Genomic DNA, 17,290 nt, shown 5'->3' with positions numbered 1-17,290 from the left:
AGCTTTTCTGGAAATGGCAAAGACCTAGAAGTCTGAGAGCAATGTTCAGGGATGAATAAGTAAATAGTGCAAGATACTGATTCTAGAAGAAGAATGAGAAGTTAAAGGCTACAACAGAGGCAGAATCTAGAATAAAGCTGTGACAATTCAGGTCATCTGTGTTGGGATGAGTTAGACTGTTAGTCCGGTGTTTTCTAACTACACAAGACTATCAACTGGGGTGCCACAAGAAAATACAAGAGCTTGTATTTATATTGCACTTATTTTTTATCTCATTCTTTAATTTTTATGTATGTTTTACAGTATACCTAATGTCAGTACATGTATTTAATTTACAAACAGTTATTCATGTATTGGCAATGTGTGCTCAAAATTTTTGTTACAGATGGATTTTGTCATTAAAAAAGTTGGAGGCTACAAAGTTAGTCATCCTGTGCATTTCTTTTACGAAGGACTATTTGTTGAGGAGAACTCCAGGGATTGGCTGTCTCCAATTCTGTGTGGTATTGTTTTTCATTTTGCCCAGAGAAGTAGTCTTTGGTATCTCTAGGAGCCACATGGACAGGCTTAGGGGAATGAGAGAATCATGACTTTAGAAGACTGTCCCTTGCATGTCCTCCTGGGATTTGGTCATCTGACTCATTTGGAGCCTGTATGTGTGCTAAGTTCTCTTTGCCATTCTGTCTCCTTTCACTAACAGCCATAGCTCTCTGTACTTGCTGTTACCTTCTTCCTTACTTTGGCCCAGGGATTCTTCCTTTTTCTCTTTTGGAATGAGAAAGCAGAACAAGACTTTTAACTTTTAGGTACTTGAACCTTGGGGACAAGGGCCCCTGATATCTCACTTTGATTATTGAATGAGATCTTCATGCTGGGACACAGGGTTGCTCTCTGACAAGGATGCCACTCATCTTAGCTTACTTTATTCAGACTGCAATGACTCTGAGTGGGCAACACCATGCTACCAAGCCTTACCTAGGTAGGGCATCTGCTTAGGTAGCAGAATGATATTTGAAGCACAAAAACCAAAGAACAGCTGCCTTGAGATTTGTCCTGATATGCTGAAACCACTATCCTTTCTCCTATAACTTAGCTATATAGGAGCTGACTGTGTTCAAAGTCCATCCTCATTGGAGTGCAGTGGTCACCTTATAGACCCTCTGCCTCACTTAATGTAGTGTTTAGAACAGTAGTTCTCAGCTGTGGGCAGTCTTATTCCCCAGGGAACATTTGGCAGTATCTGGAGACATTTTTGATTGTCGTGACTGGCAGCATGCTACTGGCATCTGGTGGGTAGATGCCAGGGATATTGTTCAACGTCCTATAATGCATAGGACAGCCCCCTACAAAAAAGAGTTTGCCTGTCCAAAGGGTCAGTGGTGCAGAGGCTGAGAATCCCGGTCTAGAGTGACTCCTGCCTGTCTCTACTGCAGTGTAGGGTGCAGGTGGAGGAGTTCCTGCATGCCAAGGATCTATGCTCAGGCTTGTGTCAGGGCATCCTCCCTGTAGACAAAAGGCCCTTGTAGCATCGCTGGCCTCAGGCCTTTCTAGCAACAAGACGTGGCCATGCTGGGTGAGGCTGAGCTCCCTTCACAGCAAGGGTAGGAGTGTGTTGTTCTCCACACTTTGCAGGCTAGCACTTGTCTGTCTGCCTCATATCTTGGGCCACTTTGCCACACCTTTATTACCCAGCAGTCTGGACCACAGCAAGTGACCATGTTTGTAATGTGTGTGGAAATACATTCATTTTCAGGAATAAAAAGCCCATACATTCTACTTTCCTGAACACTTCTTTAACCCCAGCTCTGTCATCCCTTCTTTCCCAAACTGTAGGATTTGAATATATCTCTTGGAAATTAATTTATCTTCCCTCCAGTGTATTCTAGTCTGGGAATTAGAAACTCAACCAGGCAATAACTAAGCACCCTCCACCTAAGCCTCTGGGATCTTGTCTTCTAAGATACAGTCTGAGTGCACTAGACCTGCCTCATTTCCTCTCCTGGGACCTTCCCTGTTCCTCTGCAAATAGTCTACTCTACCTCCAAAGTGTCTCGGTTTCAGAACTTTCCTCCTGAGCTCCAGCAGCTTCTTGAGGACACTGAGAGATTAGAGCATTTTTGCCTTCAACTTTGTTTCATTCAGGATGTCTTTTCTGAGTGTCTGCTTTGTACCATGTGCTGGGCTCTACTGTAGGGGAAGTAAGTGGATGAAGGGACAGGGTCCAGCCTCCAAATTTCTCTAGTTTATATGAGAGTGACAGAAACATCCTAAGATCTGAGGTATGCCTAACAGAGGAATGCCAATTTTTGAACAGGCATTTCAGAAGCTAACCTCCACCTGAGCTCTGTATTTGTCTAGGAAGATTGTTGTTACTGTTCGGAGGCCCACGTTCAGAACATTTCTGGAACTCCTCATTTAGGGTAGTATTCTTTGAATAAATTCTTACTGATGCCACTGTATATAATGTGAGCAAAAATGAATAGGACATAGTCCCTCCCTGCCTTCAATGTTTCCTGACTGTGAAAGGAAAACTAGACAGCATTCTGATGAAGGACAGTTTTGGGGAAAGATACAGATTTTTTGAGAGGAGGGTAATAAATCTCACGATTTCATTCTGCTTCAAAACTTTTTTGGCTTCTTGCTGCTAACAGCAGTAGTTTTCAAACCTGAGGAATGTACAAATTCCTTTTAAGGGAAATAATTTATCTTTGACCTGCAAAGCTGACTTAAATTGTTTTTATTATAATGGTATTTAAATGTGTACAAATTTAAAATGAGGATTAAGTTGTGATATAAAATTTGTATACAAACAAAAACGTATTGATATGTTAAATAAAAGCAACTTTAAATCTAGTAAAATGACATCTTTTGCTGAAACTCAGTTTCTCCGAGACTCTTTAAGTTCAACATGCCTGTATTACTGGGTGCTGCCTGATGACTCAGTCCTCCCACCATTTTTCTCTATTCAAGCTATTATGAAACTTTGATTTATATAATATATCATGATGTCATTTGATCTTCACTTGGCTCAAACATATTCCTTGAGTATTAAGTCCACTTCTATTCCTTTATTGTTGACTCTTGACAAAGTATGGAGATAAATTTGTTATCTATGTGGCTAAACACCACACAAATATTAAGTTAACATTATTTTAAAACAATTATTTTTATGATCGTCCATTTTAAGAAAATCACAACCTTATAGTACTGAGGAAATGATTAGCTACAGTGGCCCATGTTTGGTCATGATGTGATTAGTCATGTTGTAAATGATCACTCAGTAATTGTTTTGGTTAGAATTGGCTCCTGTCGTGGCAGAAAATCTCTTCAATTTGATATACACAAATGAGGAAATTTACTTTTTGCACAAAATTGGAAAATGTATGAATGGGGCTATCTACAGGTATGATCAGACTCCGAGCTTCAGAGATCTCATCTGGATCCATCTCTTGGTTTAGATTTGCCTCTGTATGAGGACTTCCAGCAGTGTCAGGGAGGAGATATAGATATAGATAGATATATTCTTTATTTATATAAATTTTAAAAGTTATATTCATATGCATTTATGACATAAAGGCTAGAGCAAGGGCTACAGAGCCAGAATGCTTCAGTCCAAATACTGGCTTTACAATTCCTGGCTGGATAAATTTGGGAAAGTTATATAACCTTTTTTGTGCCTTAGTTTCTGCATCTCTAAAATAGGGATAAAGTTGGGATCTTCATATGGTGGTTGTGAAGGTTACTCAGTTAATACATGTGAAGTTCTTAGCAGAGTACCTGTCATATAGTAAATGTTATGTAGGTGATGGCTTCTATTAGTATTATTTTGTTGTTATTATATTACAATTCAGGATTATTTAATCCCAGACACCAGTATAGTGGAAGAGCAAGTCCATCCCCCATAGGTCAAACAAAAAGTACAGTGTATACTCCTTTCATACTCAGGATTCTATGGGAGAGAGAGCTGTTAAACACAGACATGTGGTAAATGTTAAGGTCAATGTGACTGTGACGGCGAGCGCAAGCAGTGCTTGCATTCTGGAGTCATGGCTTTCTTTGTCTTTTCCCACAGTATACAACTGGACCGTGGATGAGGTGGTGCAGTGGCTGATCACATATGTGGAGCTGCCTCAGTATGAGGAGACCTTTCGGAAGCTGCAGCTCAGTGGCCATGCCATGCCGAGGTCAGGAGGAGACTGGATTCTCTCACTGAGGGTGTGGGCAATGGGCTGGGATCCGCCTGTCTTCAGGTTGCTCTGGCCAGTTAAGTGAGGTTTCATCCCTTTCAGGGCAGAATCTATAGACTTTTCTTGTCACATCTACTGCACACTTGCTATAAATCATAATGGGTACTTCTCATCTATTCTCTTGTTTAATATTTCTATCAATCCTGGCAATAGTACTAGTTGCTGCCATTTATATACGGTATCTTTATATACAGTATCTCAACAGTTTATATACAGTATCTCATTTAATTCTTACATCAGTCCTATAAGGTAGGTATTATTGTACATAGATGATGAACCTGGCTAAGTAACTTTTCCAAGGTCACATGGCTAGCTAGAGGCAAAACAGTGATTTGAGCGTATATTTGGATAGACTTCAAAGGCTATGTTGTTTCTCTTTTCTTTTGCTTTACCCCCAGCAGCTGCCTCTTTCATTGCTCAAGAGCCTCAGGGCTCTTTTAGCCTTCCCTAAATTCTCCATATACAGTTTATCTACTGCAAAGAAATGGTGCAGAGATAGGGGCTGGCTACCATTGGCCCCAGTCTCCTCTCTGGAATGACTCTTCCAACAGTGGTTGTATCCTAACTCTACCTTCCTTACAGGCACATATGCTAGGTCTTGGGGTGGATTTGGGGAGGGGATGGAGTACTGCTTGGACTTCTTGTTATGTCAAACTAGTGCCACATGTCATTCAGTCATTAATCCATTTACTTATTCATTCAACCCATATTTACTGGGTACCTGCTGTGTGCCAGGCACTTGTGTTGGGTGCTGGGGATAAAGATGACAACAACCTGCCCTTGCCCTCAAAGGGCTTACTGTCTGGTAAGTGCTGATTATGTATAATCTGTCATCTTATTATGTAGGTTATGAGCATCAGCAAGGGGGAAAGGGGAAAGTGAAGCTGTTGGAATGACCACACACTGCATTCTCCAGCCACAGAACTATGGGGCACTGCTGCCCAGGCCTAGATGAGCTGGCTGTGCACTCCTCTGCAGCCTGCAGCCTCTTCACAGCTTCTCCCTACTCTGGAGAGAGTAGTAATCTTAATGTTTGTTCATCCCTTTATAGAGTACTTTCCTGCATATTATTTCAGTTGATGCTCACAATTCTGGGAGGAAGAAATTACTACCCTAACTTTTGGGTGAGCAAACTGAATTTCAAATATTTTATGATTTATCAAAGCTGGTAAGTGGCAGAACTGGAATTTGAACTCAGGTCTTTCTGGTTCTAAATGCCCTGCTTTTTTCACTGCATCTTCCTCTTGCCCTATTTAGTTGAAAATAGGCTTCCTGGGAATACTCAGTTTTGTTCTATTTAATAAAACTTTACCAAGCACCTACCACATGCCATGCTGTCTCCTGGGCCCTGAGGACAAAGAGATGCATTAGAGCTGACATTAGCCTTGAGGAGCTCCATGTTTAGTGGAGGAGACAGACAATTAAACAGATGGTTAACCAGGAAGCTGCAGGATTTAGATTTCTTTCTCATGGAAATGACAGTATTGCTTGTGGATCCCTGGCCCATTCCTTCTGGAGGAATGGCTATGGCTTGGTTTAAAACCCTAAGACATAGGATAAGAAGTTAGTTCTTTGATAATGGGCTTATTTGGCCCTCTTGTGACTAGGATTAGATCCAGGACCAGACCCAGCCAGGCTGGGCACAAGCGTGGAGAAAGCCAGGCTGTGGCACCTTAGTGACAGCAGGAAGAGTGGAGCCTTCAGAGCATGGCAGTGGGATGGAATAGGGGTGCTTCTAGGCCTGTCACGAGGCAGCATGATATAACAGGAAGAGTCTAGCAGATTTGGCTAGATTCCTGCCTTTGCTACTTAACTTGCTGTGTGACTTTGGGCAAGTTACTTATCTCTAAGTCTCAGTTTTCTTATCTGTAAAGTGGAGTTAATAATAAAAGTGGGTTCTTAAAGTGTGAGGACTAAATGAGGTATTGTATGTAAAGTGTCAGAACAGATACACAGCTGCTTATTAAATGTTAGCTCCTTTCTCATTTCTCATTGCTTAGAAGTTCATAGGTTTCTTTGACAAATAGACTGTAGAAAAGATGATAATTATTTTGATCAGTTAAATGAAGGCCAATAAACCTGGAAGAAGTACTCTATAAAGAAGCCCTAAGAACTCCCAGGTTTGTAGGAAGCAGCTGATTTTACATAAGTTTACACAGAAGGAAATGGGGCCGCAGTGAAGAGACCAAGCAGCTTACTGTCAGACAAGTGAGTCATCGATAGAGCTGGGACCGGAAGCTCCATCTCCTGACCACCCCCCCCACCCCCACCCCCATCACAGTGTCTCACTGCCTCCCTTGTAGGTGGGCTTGATTGATTCCCAGGACTAGAGAAGGAAGTAGTTGATCCTGCAGGCCAGGGCAGGAGTATAAATCACACACTGATGTCAGAAGCTTCTTTTCTACCTAGAAGAACAAAACTGTGAATCAGAAAAGAGCACTAATCTGATGGAGTAGTATAGTAGCTAATACTCATTGGTGGGGCCCAGACCAGTGGTTTTTCAACCTTTCTTGTGTTATACGCCTCTCCTCCTATACCCACTATGTTCCAGCAGAAGAGAAACAAAGTCTTGTTTTTCCTACATCATTTCCCCTCCTATTGTACAGGTCCTCTCTTACTAAGTTATCATTAACAGTATGGTTGAAAGACATACAAATTTATAGTAATCTCATTGGGAGTGAATTACTGTTACTGGAATACAAGATAACAAGACTAATGCAATGTTTGTTACAGACAAATTTGTATTTATATTTAATGACACTGAGTTAGGATTAGGATAATCCAGAGGGCCTCAGAATCACTGGGTCATGTGGCATGACATTTTGACTTGGGCTGGACAGGAGAATGCATTTACAAGTGGTAGGAGTATGGGGGCAGGGATTATCCACTATATATATATATGTATATATATATATACACATATATCTCTTTCCAGGGATTATCCACTATATATATATATATATATAGTGGATAATCCCTGCAAAGAGAAGCACTAACAGAAAATTTACAGCTGGGTGTAGGAATGATCACAGATGTATAATCCTTAGAGGGTAGGATACTCAGGAGATGGGGAGAAGGGTGAACAAATTCTTGGTAAATGTTATGTGTCCTCCTTACTCCTTGTTGAGATCCACTGGTATAGACTCTGTGTACCAGAGTGCAGAGGGGAGCAATCATGAGGAGCTAGAAGTCATGGAAATGTTCCTGGAGGAGGTGGGTAATCCTACCAGAAGCCTTCCTGGCTTTGCTGGCAGGGAACTGAGCCCCTACTCTTTGCCCCAACAGGCTTGCTGTAACCAACACTACCATGACAGGGACTGTGCTGAAGATGACAGACCGGAGCCATCGGCAGAAGCTGCAGCTGAAGGCCCTGGACACAGTGCTCTTTGGGCCTCCTCTCTGTGAGTCCTGTGGAGAGAAGGGCTGCTGATGTGCATGGAACACAAGACTGTTTGAGTGGCTGGGCTGAGATCCTGGGTCTTCTAGGCACTCCTGCTTTCAGATATGAAGTGGTCAACATTTTAGTCCAGCTAGATGTCAACATCCATTCATTAAATACATAAAGAAAATCTTTACTTTGTGCCAGTGCTATGCTGGACTCTGTAGGAAGACCTGGCTAAATCATATTCTGCCCTAAAGAGATAACATGAATGTTCGAGAGAGGTACGCAATGTGTCTGAGGTCCAGGGGAGGGATAGAGAAAGCATCCTACAGAAGAGGTGGCATGTGACCTCTGTCTTTAAAGATGGATAGAACTTTATTCTGTGGAGGTGGCAGGACAGGGCATTCTTAGGTAGAGGGAACAACCTGAGCAAGAATATAAATGCTAAAATATGAACGGGATGCTCAGGGAGAGCAAGTAATGCATAAGGGGCTGAACTCCATTTAGCTGTTCCCACTCTCACTGTGGACATGCAGAGGGTATGAACTGATTGCTGAACATCTTGTGTCCTCAGACAACCAAACACAACTGAACAGTCTTTCACTGAAGCAACAGAGACACATTTAGGCCTAAGGAAAGATGGTTTCTTCAGCCAAGGGATAGTTGGGAGAATTAGGTGCTTCAACTCTTGAAAATGTGCAAGGTGGGAATGGCCAACCCTGACATCTTTTTTATTCTAAGTGAACTCAGGGGGAACAAGTAGTAAGATTTCTTAGAAAATTATCCTTGACCAAACAGTCTCTTAGGGCCTACCCCCTGCCCCTTGGGAGCTGTCGACACCAGCTGAGGATGCCAGTGGCAGAATGCTATAGAGCCAAGCACCAGTCCAGAAAAGCAGCTGGCAGGCAGGGTCAGGGGTAGTATAACATTTCCCTGTCCGTGCATTTGGCCTGATAGGTGCCCAAGCTGATATCTCAATAGAGGTGGATGGGTCTGTACTTTTTTTTGGTTTTAAAATTTTTAATTGGCTTATTTTTCAGAGTAGCTTTAGGTTCACATCAAAAATGAGAGATTTTCCATATACCTCCTGCCCCCATACACACATAGCCTCCCCCATTATCAGTATCCCCCACTGCAGTGGTACCTTTGTTACAACTGACGAACTTACGTTGACTCATCACTATCGCCTGGAGTCCATAGTTTACATTAAGGTTGGCTCTTGGTGTTTTGTGGTCTATAGGGTTGGACAAACATATAATAATATGTATCTACCTCTGTGGTGTCATACAAAATGGTTTTACTGCCCTAAAGATCCTCTGTGATCCACCTATTTATTCTTTCTCACCACCAACCTCTGGCAATCACTGATCTTCTTTTACTTCTCCATAGTTTTGCATTTTCCAGAAGGTCTAATCTTTTAAAAGTGCGAAGCAGAGCAAAATGGGAGAAGACTGTTTCCATCTCCTTTGTTGCCTTTTTTTTAGTCCTAGGACACTTTTTTTCCCTACCATTCATTTATAAGTTTTGAATAAATGACACAATGAATGGCTCCACTCTTTATGTGAGGTCCACCCTCTATACTGAGCAATGGCCTTTCATTTATCCCCTAACATTTATTGAGCACCTACTGTGTACCAGTGTAAATGACAAGGTCCTTGATCTCAAGAAGTTCCATCTAAATGGAGATTGGCATGTTAACAAATCAAGTAAATGGTCAGTAAACACAGTGGTATAACTGTCATGTAAGTCATTCCAGATTTCAAGTGGGAGCACAAAGTAGGGAGGAGTTTTCAACTGAAGGCTAAGAAGCTTTATGGAGAGGATCATTCTTGAGCTGAGTCTTGGAAGATGGGAAGTAGCCTTACTAAACTCTCCCCATTAACAACTTACCCCCATCTCTTTGTATACACCAGCAAGAACACTTATACCATGAGAATCAAACCCAGCAGTCAAAGCTAGGCTAATTTTGCAAAGGCTCTCCTCTGTCACCCTCCAGGAAGGAGAGGTCTTTGGCAGCCCGAAAATGTCCCTTTAGTCTTCTGAGATATATTACCTGCCTGTTATGTGTTCTATATCAAGGATTTACTGTATCTGAAAAGGTGCATTAGAGACTGCAGGTTAAAGTAGGCAAGGATTCTATATGGAAAAATCAGCTAGGGCTGGAGAGGATAGGAACCAGAACTCTGTGTACATGGTACTGGGTCCAGGAGATCAGAGCCAGTAAGAGGGGCCCTAGTGAAGCAGGTTTGACTGATACCAGGACAGAAGTATCTTCCCCTAGACTCATTTCTTATAGCCTATAGGTTCATGTGACCTATCCTACAGGAGGTCAGAGGTCAGCAGAAAACTCTATTTCTGAGATAGGCAGAACAGAAGTACTACGACTAAGAAGATGCTTCACACTCACTAGGATAGCTACGATAAAAACAAGAACAAAGAAACAAAAAACAAAAGTAAGTGTTGGCAGGGGTACGTAGAAATTAGAATATTTGTAGATTTCTAGTGCTAATGTAAAAAAGTTCGGCTGCTGTCGAAAATAGTCTGGTTGTTCCTCAAAAAGTTAAACATATTTATCATATGACCTAGCAATTCCATGCCTAGGAATGTACCCAAAGAATTGAAAACAGGTTCTGAAGTACATGTATACGTATATGTATGTGTTCTTAGCAGCATTACTTAACAATAGCCAAAAGGTGGAAGCAATCCATATGTTCATCAATGGATGAAAGGGTAAATAAGTTGTGGTATACACATACAGCGGACTATTATTCAGTCATAAAAAGGACTGAAGGAATGAAGTTCTGATACATGCTACAACATGGATGAACCTGGAAAACATTATGCTGAGTGAAAGAAGTCAGACACAAGAGAGGACACATATTTTATGTTTCCATTTATATGAAATGTCCAGAATAGATAAATCCATGGAGACAGAATGCAGATTGGTGGCTGGCAGGAGCTGAAGGGAGTGAGAAGTGAGAAGTAACTGCTAATGAGTATGGGACTTCTTTGAGGGGTAATGATAATGTTCTAAAATTAAGTGTGCTGTTGTTTGCACAACCTTGTCAATATGCTAAAACCACTGAACTGTACATTTTAAAAGAGTGAATTTTAGGGCATGTGAATCATATCTCCATCACCACCACCACCACCACCACCACCATCATCATCATCATCATCATCATCATTTTTTATTTGATTTTTTATAACTCCTGGATTTCCATTTGGAGAACTTCTTGTAAAATTTAGGAAAACACCTTGGTCTCTTTTCAAAATTGTGACTCACTGTGTGACATTGTGTAGGTCACTTTTCTCAGATATGTTTGAATTGTATCATGAAATTGAACTAAAGAATCCTTATGGTTCATTTCAGCTGTGACATTCCATGATTTTGGAGTAAGTGTTGATAAGGGTCCTGTGCAAAAGGCAGGAGTTCTGTTCTTTCTTCCTACTATCTGCACCCTGTAGGAATTCAGGAATTCTGTGTTTGGCCCTTGCCTTATCAAATGACCTTTGGCAATTTAGCTCTCCTGCCTAGATTTAGGTTTCCTTATCTGTAAAATGGACTTGGTCATTATGGCTCTTATTGGCTCTCTCATTCAAGGACTCAGAAAGAGCTGGGTGTATTCTTGAGAGCAAAGATTTTGGAATCCAGCAGCTGTCCAGATGACAGACATTGTTTTTATACTTTGCTGCTGATACTTCTTAAGAAAAAATTTGAAAATTGCCTAGCTGGAACCTGGGGAAAATACTAGGAAGCTGTTTGCCAGGAGACTTCAACAAGGGTTGGGTGATACCTGGTGGGTACCTGCAAAGAATCTGTGTCCCTCTAGGCTCTGTTTTCCCACTTGAGCCTAGACTAAAATCCCTAAGTCAGTGCTGTTCCCTGTCCAACATGCACACAGGACCTGGAGTGATGGCCTGTGCCAGCTCTGACCTATGTTCTGCACCTAAGGTGAGTTCTTAAGGCTGAGGTTCTCAGACCTCACCATAGGCATCAAGTAAACACTCTAGAGAACCTGAGCTGGTTTCAGCTGCCAGCCATCAAGGCTACCTTGCCCAGTTTTAATGAAAATCCTGCCACTGGTCTAAGACTTGAGAAATCTCAAATCAAAGGTTTGTTTGCAGTAGCTAGGCGGATCTGCTGAGTGAGCAGGACCCATCTGCCCAGAGCAGCCTCAGAGCTTGGGAAGGGGGGAAAGGGATCAGATTGACTCAGCACAGGGCTGCCTCAGAGACCACTTTCTGACAGCTCAGTCCTCCCCATGTGGCCATGGAGTAGCACAGATGCTTTCCTGTCTTTTCTACCTGCAGAGTTGGCTCTAGGCTGGCAGGCCCATCTGGGGCTCTCCTGACAGTGCTGGTAGTCAGGTGTTAGGTGTGCTCTGAGACACAGAGGTCCAAGGCAGTGTTCAGTTTGAGGACTAAGCTGATGTCTCATTACGACGGCAGATGATTCACTGAGGGAGAAATTGAGGCTCAGGCGATGAGGTGAGTTTTTAGAGGTCATTCAGCTTTTAAATAGCAGAGCCATGACTCACACCAGGTCTTTAACTTATTATTTCAGTGCTCTTTTCTACTATGTTATCCCACCCTTTATTTCTGATAGAGGAAACAAGATATACAGCGTTGTATCTTTTGAAATCAAGCAGACTGGCTTTATCACTACTTTGTGACCTTGGACACACTCCTAAGGTTCTCTATGTCCCAATTTCCCCTAAATAAATGGTAGGTATGTGGGCTTTTAGTGTATACCTACTGTAGCTAATCTCGGGCTAGGGGCTGGTGTGCCCTTTGTTCTTAGCAGGAGCATCGAGAAGAGTGCAGAGAGAAGCCTGCACAGTAATTATTTGGGTTGGGGGGACTTGTGAAGAGAAAAGGACAAAACTACATCTTGTCTTCCTCAGTGGCTCAGGTAATAGGGAAAAGTCCTCAGTGAGCAGGAGTGGCTGCCTGTCTGGCAAAGCTGGCTCTGGTCTCTGTCAGCCCTGTCCTTTCTCTTTCTCCTTTTCGCTGTGTTCCAAATCACCCTTCCAGCCTTCTCTAGGTTGCCTTTCCAGCCTCTTCCCAGGCTTGCTCAACCCTTCCCTCTCACTTTCCTCTGGGGACCCACAGCCCTTTGTACCTGCTTTCTTTGTAACAACCTGTTCCCCTGTCTGTTATTCTTTAACCTAGGAACTCTTTGAGGGATGAAGCCGCTTTGTCCATCTGTCATCAGCACTCAGCGTAAGGCCCAGCAAGGAGTAGGTGCCAGGAGAGGAAAGCTAGAAGTTACACAGAAGGAGGCTGGGCCTCTTCAGAGTGACAGGACTTGGGGAGAGGGGAGAAGAATCTGGTCCAGCTTGGTCGTGGGGAGAACTGCTACCTCTGGAGTGTCTGTAGATAGCTGAGGCATTTTGGGGGCTACAACCAGAAGGGAGGAGGGCCAAGGAATAGCTTTCACAGGTTAAACAGACACCTCAGCACAGAAGGCTGTGTAAGTGACAAAAGAAATTCCTAGTGCATACTCTGGCAGTAAGAGGTGGAGTATCTGTATCTGCCAGGCACAGGGTACTATGGGCAGCAGAGAGGTGCAGAGAATAAATTGGGAGAGGGGATTCCAGAAAGTGATAATGATTGGAGGCTCACTTTCTCAGGGCTAACTGGCACCTAGAAAATTCTCACCATTACTCTGACTCTGTTCACTGTCAGCATCTCGTTTGTTTACACCCTCCTCCCTTGCCTCAGGCCTGATTGCGTTAACAGTTGACCTCATTTTGCTAAAATCTATTTGCAGCATTTAGGCTGGGAATTGTGCCACCCTCTGGCTCCCCAGGTCCTAGCCAGCTTCCCTGGGTTAGCTCTGTTCCCCTAGCCAGCCACATCTGCTTTCATAATACCTCCGTGGCCTTTCTGCCCTGGCTCTGTTCACAGGGTGCAAGGATTCTGCGAGCTCTTGTAGGAGCTGTACAGGACAGCTGGCCATACTCTTCTTGATCTCAGAGACTGGTATTTGTCTTCCACATGCACTTTATATTGTACCTCCTCTTTCCTACCAAAACTTTCCTTTCTTCTTCCCTTTTTCTCTCCTTTCCACCTTTGCTGAGTACCTGCTCTGGTCAGCCTTTATGCTAAGCATGAGGCTACAGAGATAAATAACTCTGTGCCCTCACGCTGAGAAACTAACAGATTACCAGAAAGTGATTGACACGAAAGCTGAAAAACACCCAGGGCAGTCCCTGAGATAGCAAGAGATAACCCATGTTTACGGGTCCAAAGAATGGGTTGATCAGGGAATCCTGGTTTGGAGGAGAAGGGATGGAAAGATCGCTGTGGACTGCAGTGGTCTGGGAAGGTGGTGGGAATTGAAGAATGGGACTGGAATTATGATAGAAGAAGTATATCATTAATAAGGCATAGACTAGACTTTTTTTTCAACTTTTTAAATTGAGTTATAGTCATTTTACAATGTTGTGTCAAATTCCAGCGTAGAGCACAATTTTTCAGTTATACATGAACATACATACATTCATTGTCACATTTATTTTGCTGTGAGCTACCACAAAATCTTGTATATATTTCCCTGTGCTATACAGTATAATCTTGTTTATCTATTCTGATTTTGAAATCCCAGTCTGTCCCTTCCCACCCCTCTCCCCTTTGGCAACCACAAGTTTGTATTCTACATCTATGAGTCTGTTTCTGTTTTGTATTTATGTTTTGTTTTTGTTTTTGTTTTAGATTCCACATATGAGCAATCTTATGTGGTATTTTTCTTTCTTTTTCTGGTTTAATTCACTTAGAATGACATTTTCCAGGAACATCCATGTTGCTGCAAATGGCGTTATATTGTCGGTTTTTATGGCTGAATAGTATTCCATTGTATAAATACACCACCTCTTCTTTATCCAGTCATCTGTTGATGGACATTTAGGCTGTTTCCATGTCTTGGCTATTGTAAATAGTGCTGCTATGAACATTGGGGTGCAGGTGTCATTTTGAAGTAGGGTTCCTTCTGGATATATGCCCAGGAGCAGGATTCTTGGGTCATATGGTAAGTCTATTCCTGGTCTTTTGAGGAATCTCCATACTGTTTTCCACAGTGGCTGTACCAAACTGCATTCCCATAGCAGTGTAGGAGGGTTCCCTTTTCTCCACAGCCTCTCCAGCATTTGTCATTTGTGGACTTTTGAATGATGGCCATTCTGACTGATGTGAGGTGATACCTCATTGTAGTTTTGATTTGTATTTCTCTGATAATTAGTGATATTGAGCATTTTTTCATGTGCCTATTGATCATTTGTATTTCTTCCTTAGAGAATTGCTTGTTTAAGCTTTTGCCCATTTTTGGATTGAGTTGTTTGTTTTTTTCTTATTAAGTCATATGAGCTGCTTATATATTCTGGAGATCAAGCCTTTGTCGGTTTCATTTGCAAAAATTTTCTCGCATTCCATAGGTTGTCATTTTGTTTTACTTATGGTTTCCTTTGCTGTGCAGAAGCTTGTAAGTTTCATTAGGTCCCATTTATTTATTCTTGCTTTTATTTCTATTGCTTGGGAAGACTGCCCTAGGAGAACATTTTTGAGATGTATGTGAGATAATGTTTTGCCTATATTTTCTTCTAGGAGGTTTATTGTATCTTGTCTTATGTTTAAGTCTTTGATCCATTTTGAGTTGATTTTTGTGTATGGTGTAAGGGAGTGTTCTAGCTTATTGATTTACATGCTGCTGTCCAGTTTTCCCAACACCATTTGCTGAAGAGACTGTCTTTATTCCATTTGTATATTCTTGCCTCCTTTGTCGAAAATGAGTTGACCAAAAGTTTGTGGGTTCATTCTGGGCTCTCTATTCTATTCCATTGGTCCATATGTCTGTTTTTGTACCAATACCATGCTGTCTTGATGACAGTAGCTATATAGTATTGTCTGAAGTCTGGGAGAGTTATTCCTCCAGCCTCTCTTTTTCTTCAGTAATGTTTTGGCAATTCTAGGTCTTTTGTGGTTCCATATAAATTTTATTATGATTTGTTCTAGTTCTGTGAAATATATCCTGGGTAATTGGATAGGGATTGCATTAAATCTGCAGATTGCCTTGGGCAGTATGACCATTTTAACAATATTGATTCTTCCAGTCCAGGAGCATGGGATATCTTTTCATTTTTTAAAGACTTCTTTAATTTTCTTCATCAGTATTTTATAGTTTTCCTTGTGTAAGTCTTTCACCTCCTTGGTTAGATTTATTCCTAGGTATTTTATTACTTTGGGTACTATTTTAAAGGGGATTGTTTCTTTACTTTCTTTTTCTGTTGATTCATCGTTAGTGTAAAGAAATGCAACTGATTTTTGAACGTTAATCTTGTAACCTTCTACCTTACTGAATTCTCCGATTATTTCTAGTAGTTTTTGTGTGGACCTTTTAGGGTTTTCTATATATAGTGTCATGTTGTCTGCATACAGTGACGCTTTTACCTCTTCTTTTCCAATTTGGATCCCTTTTATTTCTCTGTCTTGCCTGATTGCTGTGGCTAGGACTTCCAAGACTATGTGAATAGGAGTGGTGATAGTAGGCAGCCTTGTATTGTCCCAGATTTTAGTGAGAAGGTTTTGAGTTTTTCCCCATTGAGTACTATGCTGGCTGTAGGTTTGTTATCTATAGCTTTTATGATGTTGAGATATGTTCCCTCTATACCCACTTTGGTGAGAGTTTTTATCATAAATGGGTGTTGAATTTTATCAAATGCATTTTCTGCATCTATTGAGATGATCATGTGGTTTTTGTCCTTTTTCTTGTTGATGTGATGTATTATATTGATTGATTTGCATATGTTGAACCACCCTTGTGTCCCTGGGATGAGCCCAACTTAATCATTGTATATAATCTTTTTCATGTGCTGTTGGAGTCTATTTGCTAATATTTTGGTAAGGATTTTTGCATCTATGTTCATCAGTGATATTGGTATGTAATTCTCTTTTTTGGTAGTGTCTTTGCCTGGTTTTGGTATCAGGGTGATGGTGGCTTCATGGAATGAGTTTGGGAGTATTCCCTCCTTTTCAATCTTCTGGAAGATTTTGAGAAGGACTGGTATGAGTTCTTCTTTGTATGTTTAGTAGAATTCTCCAGTGAAGCCATCCAGTCCTGGACTTCTATTTGTAGGGAGGTTTTTTATTGCTAATTCGATTTCATTTCCAATGATCAGTTTGTTCAAGTGATCAGTTTCTCCTTGATTCAGTCTTGGTGGACTGTGTTTCCAGAAACTTGTCCATCTACTCTAGGTTATCCATTTTGATTCCATATGATTTTTCATAATATTCTTGTATGATATTCTGTATTTCTATGTTCTTTGTTGTAATTTCTCCATTTTCCTTTCTTATTTTGCTTATTTGTGCTCTCTCTTTTTTCTTCTTTGTGAGTTTGGCCAGAGGTTTGTCGATTTTATTTACTCTTTCAAAAAACGAGCTTTTGGTTTGATTGATTTTTTTCTATTTTTTTAAATCTCTATTTTTTAAATTTCCTCCCTGATCTTTATTATTTCCTTCCTTCTGCTGACTTTTGGATTTTTTTGCTCTTCTTTTTCTGATTCTTTTAGCTGATGGGTTTGATTGTTTACTTGAGATTGTTCTTCTTTTTTGAGGAAGGCCTGTATCGCTATAAACTTCCTTCTTAGCACTGCCTTTGCTGCAT

The 17,290-nt window shown here is 41.4% G+C and overlaps 1 protein-coding gene across 4 annotated transcripts in view; it reads left to right on the top strand.

Annotated features, from left to right (window-relative positions):
• STIM1 (stromal interaction molecule 1) overlaps positions 1-17,290 on the top strand; it is a 169,725-nt gene that overhangs the window by 126,826 nt on the left and 25,609 nt on the right. For all 4 annotated transcript variants that reach the window (XM_031460206.2, XM_010988888.3, XM_031460207.2 and 1 more), the window contains 2 exons: positions 4,073-4,184; positions 7,533-7,648. In XM_031460206.2, coding sequence (XP_031316066.1) covers positions 4,073-4,184; positions 7,533-7,648 — 228 coding nt within the window. The remainder of the gene's footprint in view (positions 1-4,072; positions 4,185-7,532; positions 7,649-17,290) is intronic.

Source organism: Camelus dromedarius, chromosome 12 (genome assembly GCF_036321535.1).
Source record: "Camelus dromedarius isolate mCamDro1 chromosome 12, mCamDro1.pat, whole genome shotgun sequence".
In the NCBI taxonomy this organism is placed as follows: Eukaryota; Metazoa; Chordata; class Mammalia; order Artiodactyla; family Camelidae; genus Camelus; species Camelus dromedarius.
The sequence above is the reverse complement of the archived record's forward strand: the minus strand, read 5'-3'. Positions and strand labels throughout refer to the sequence as shown.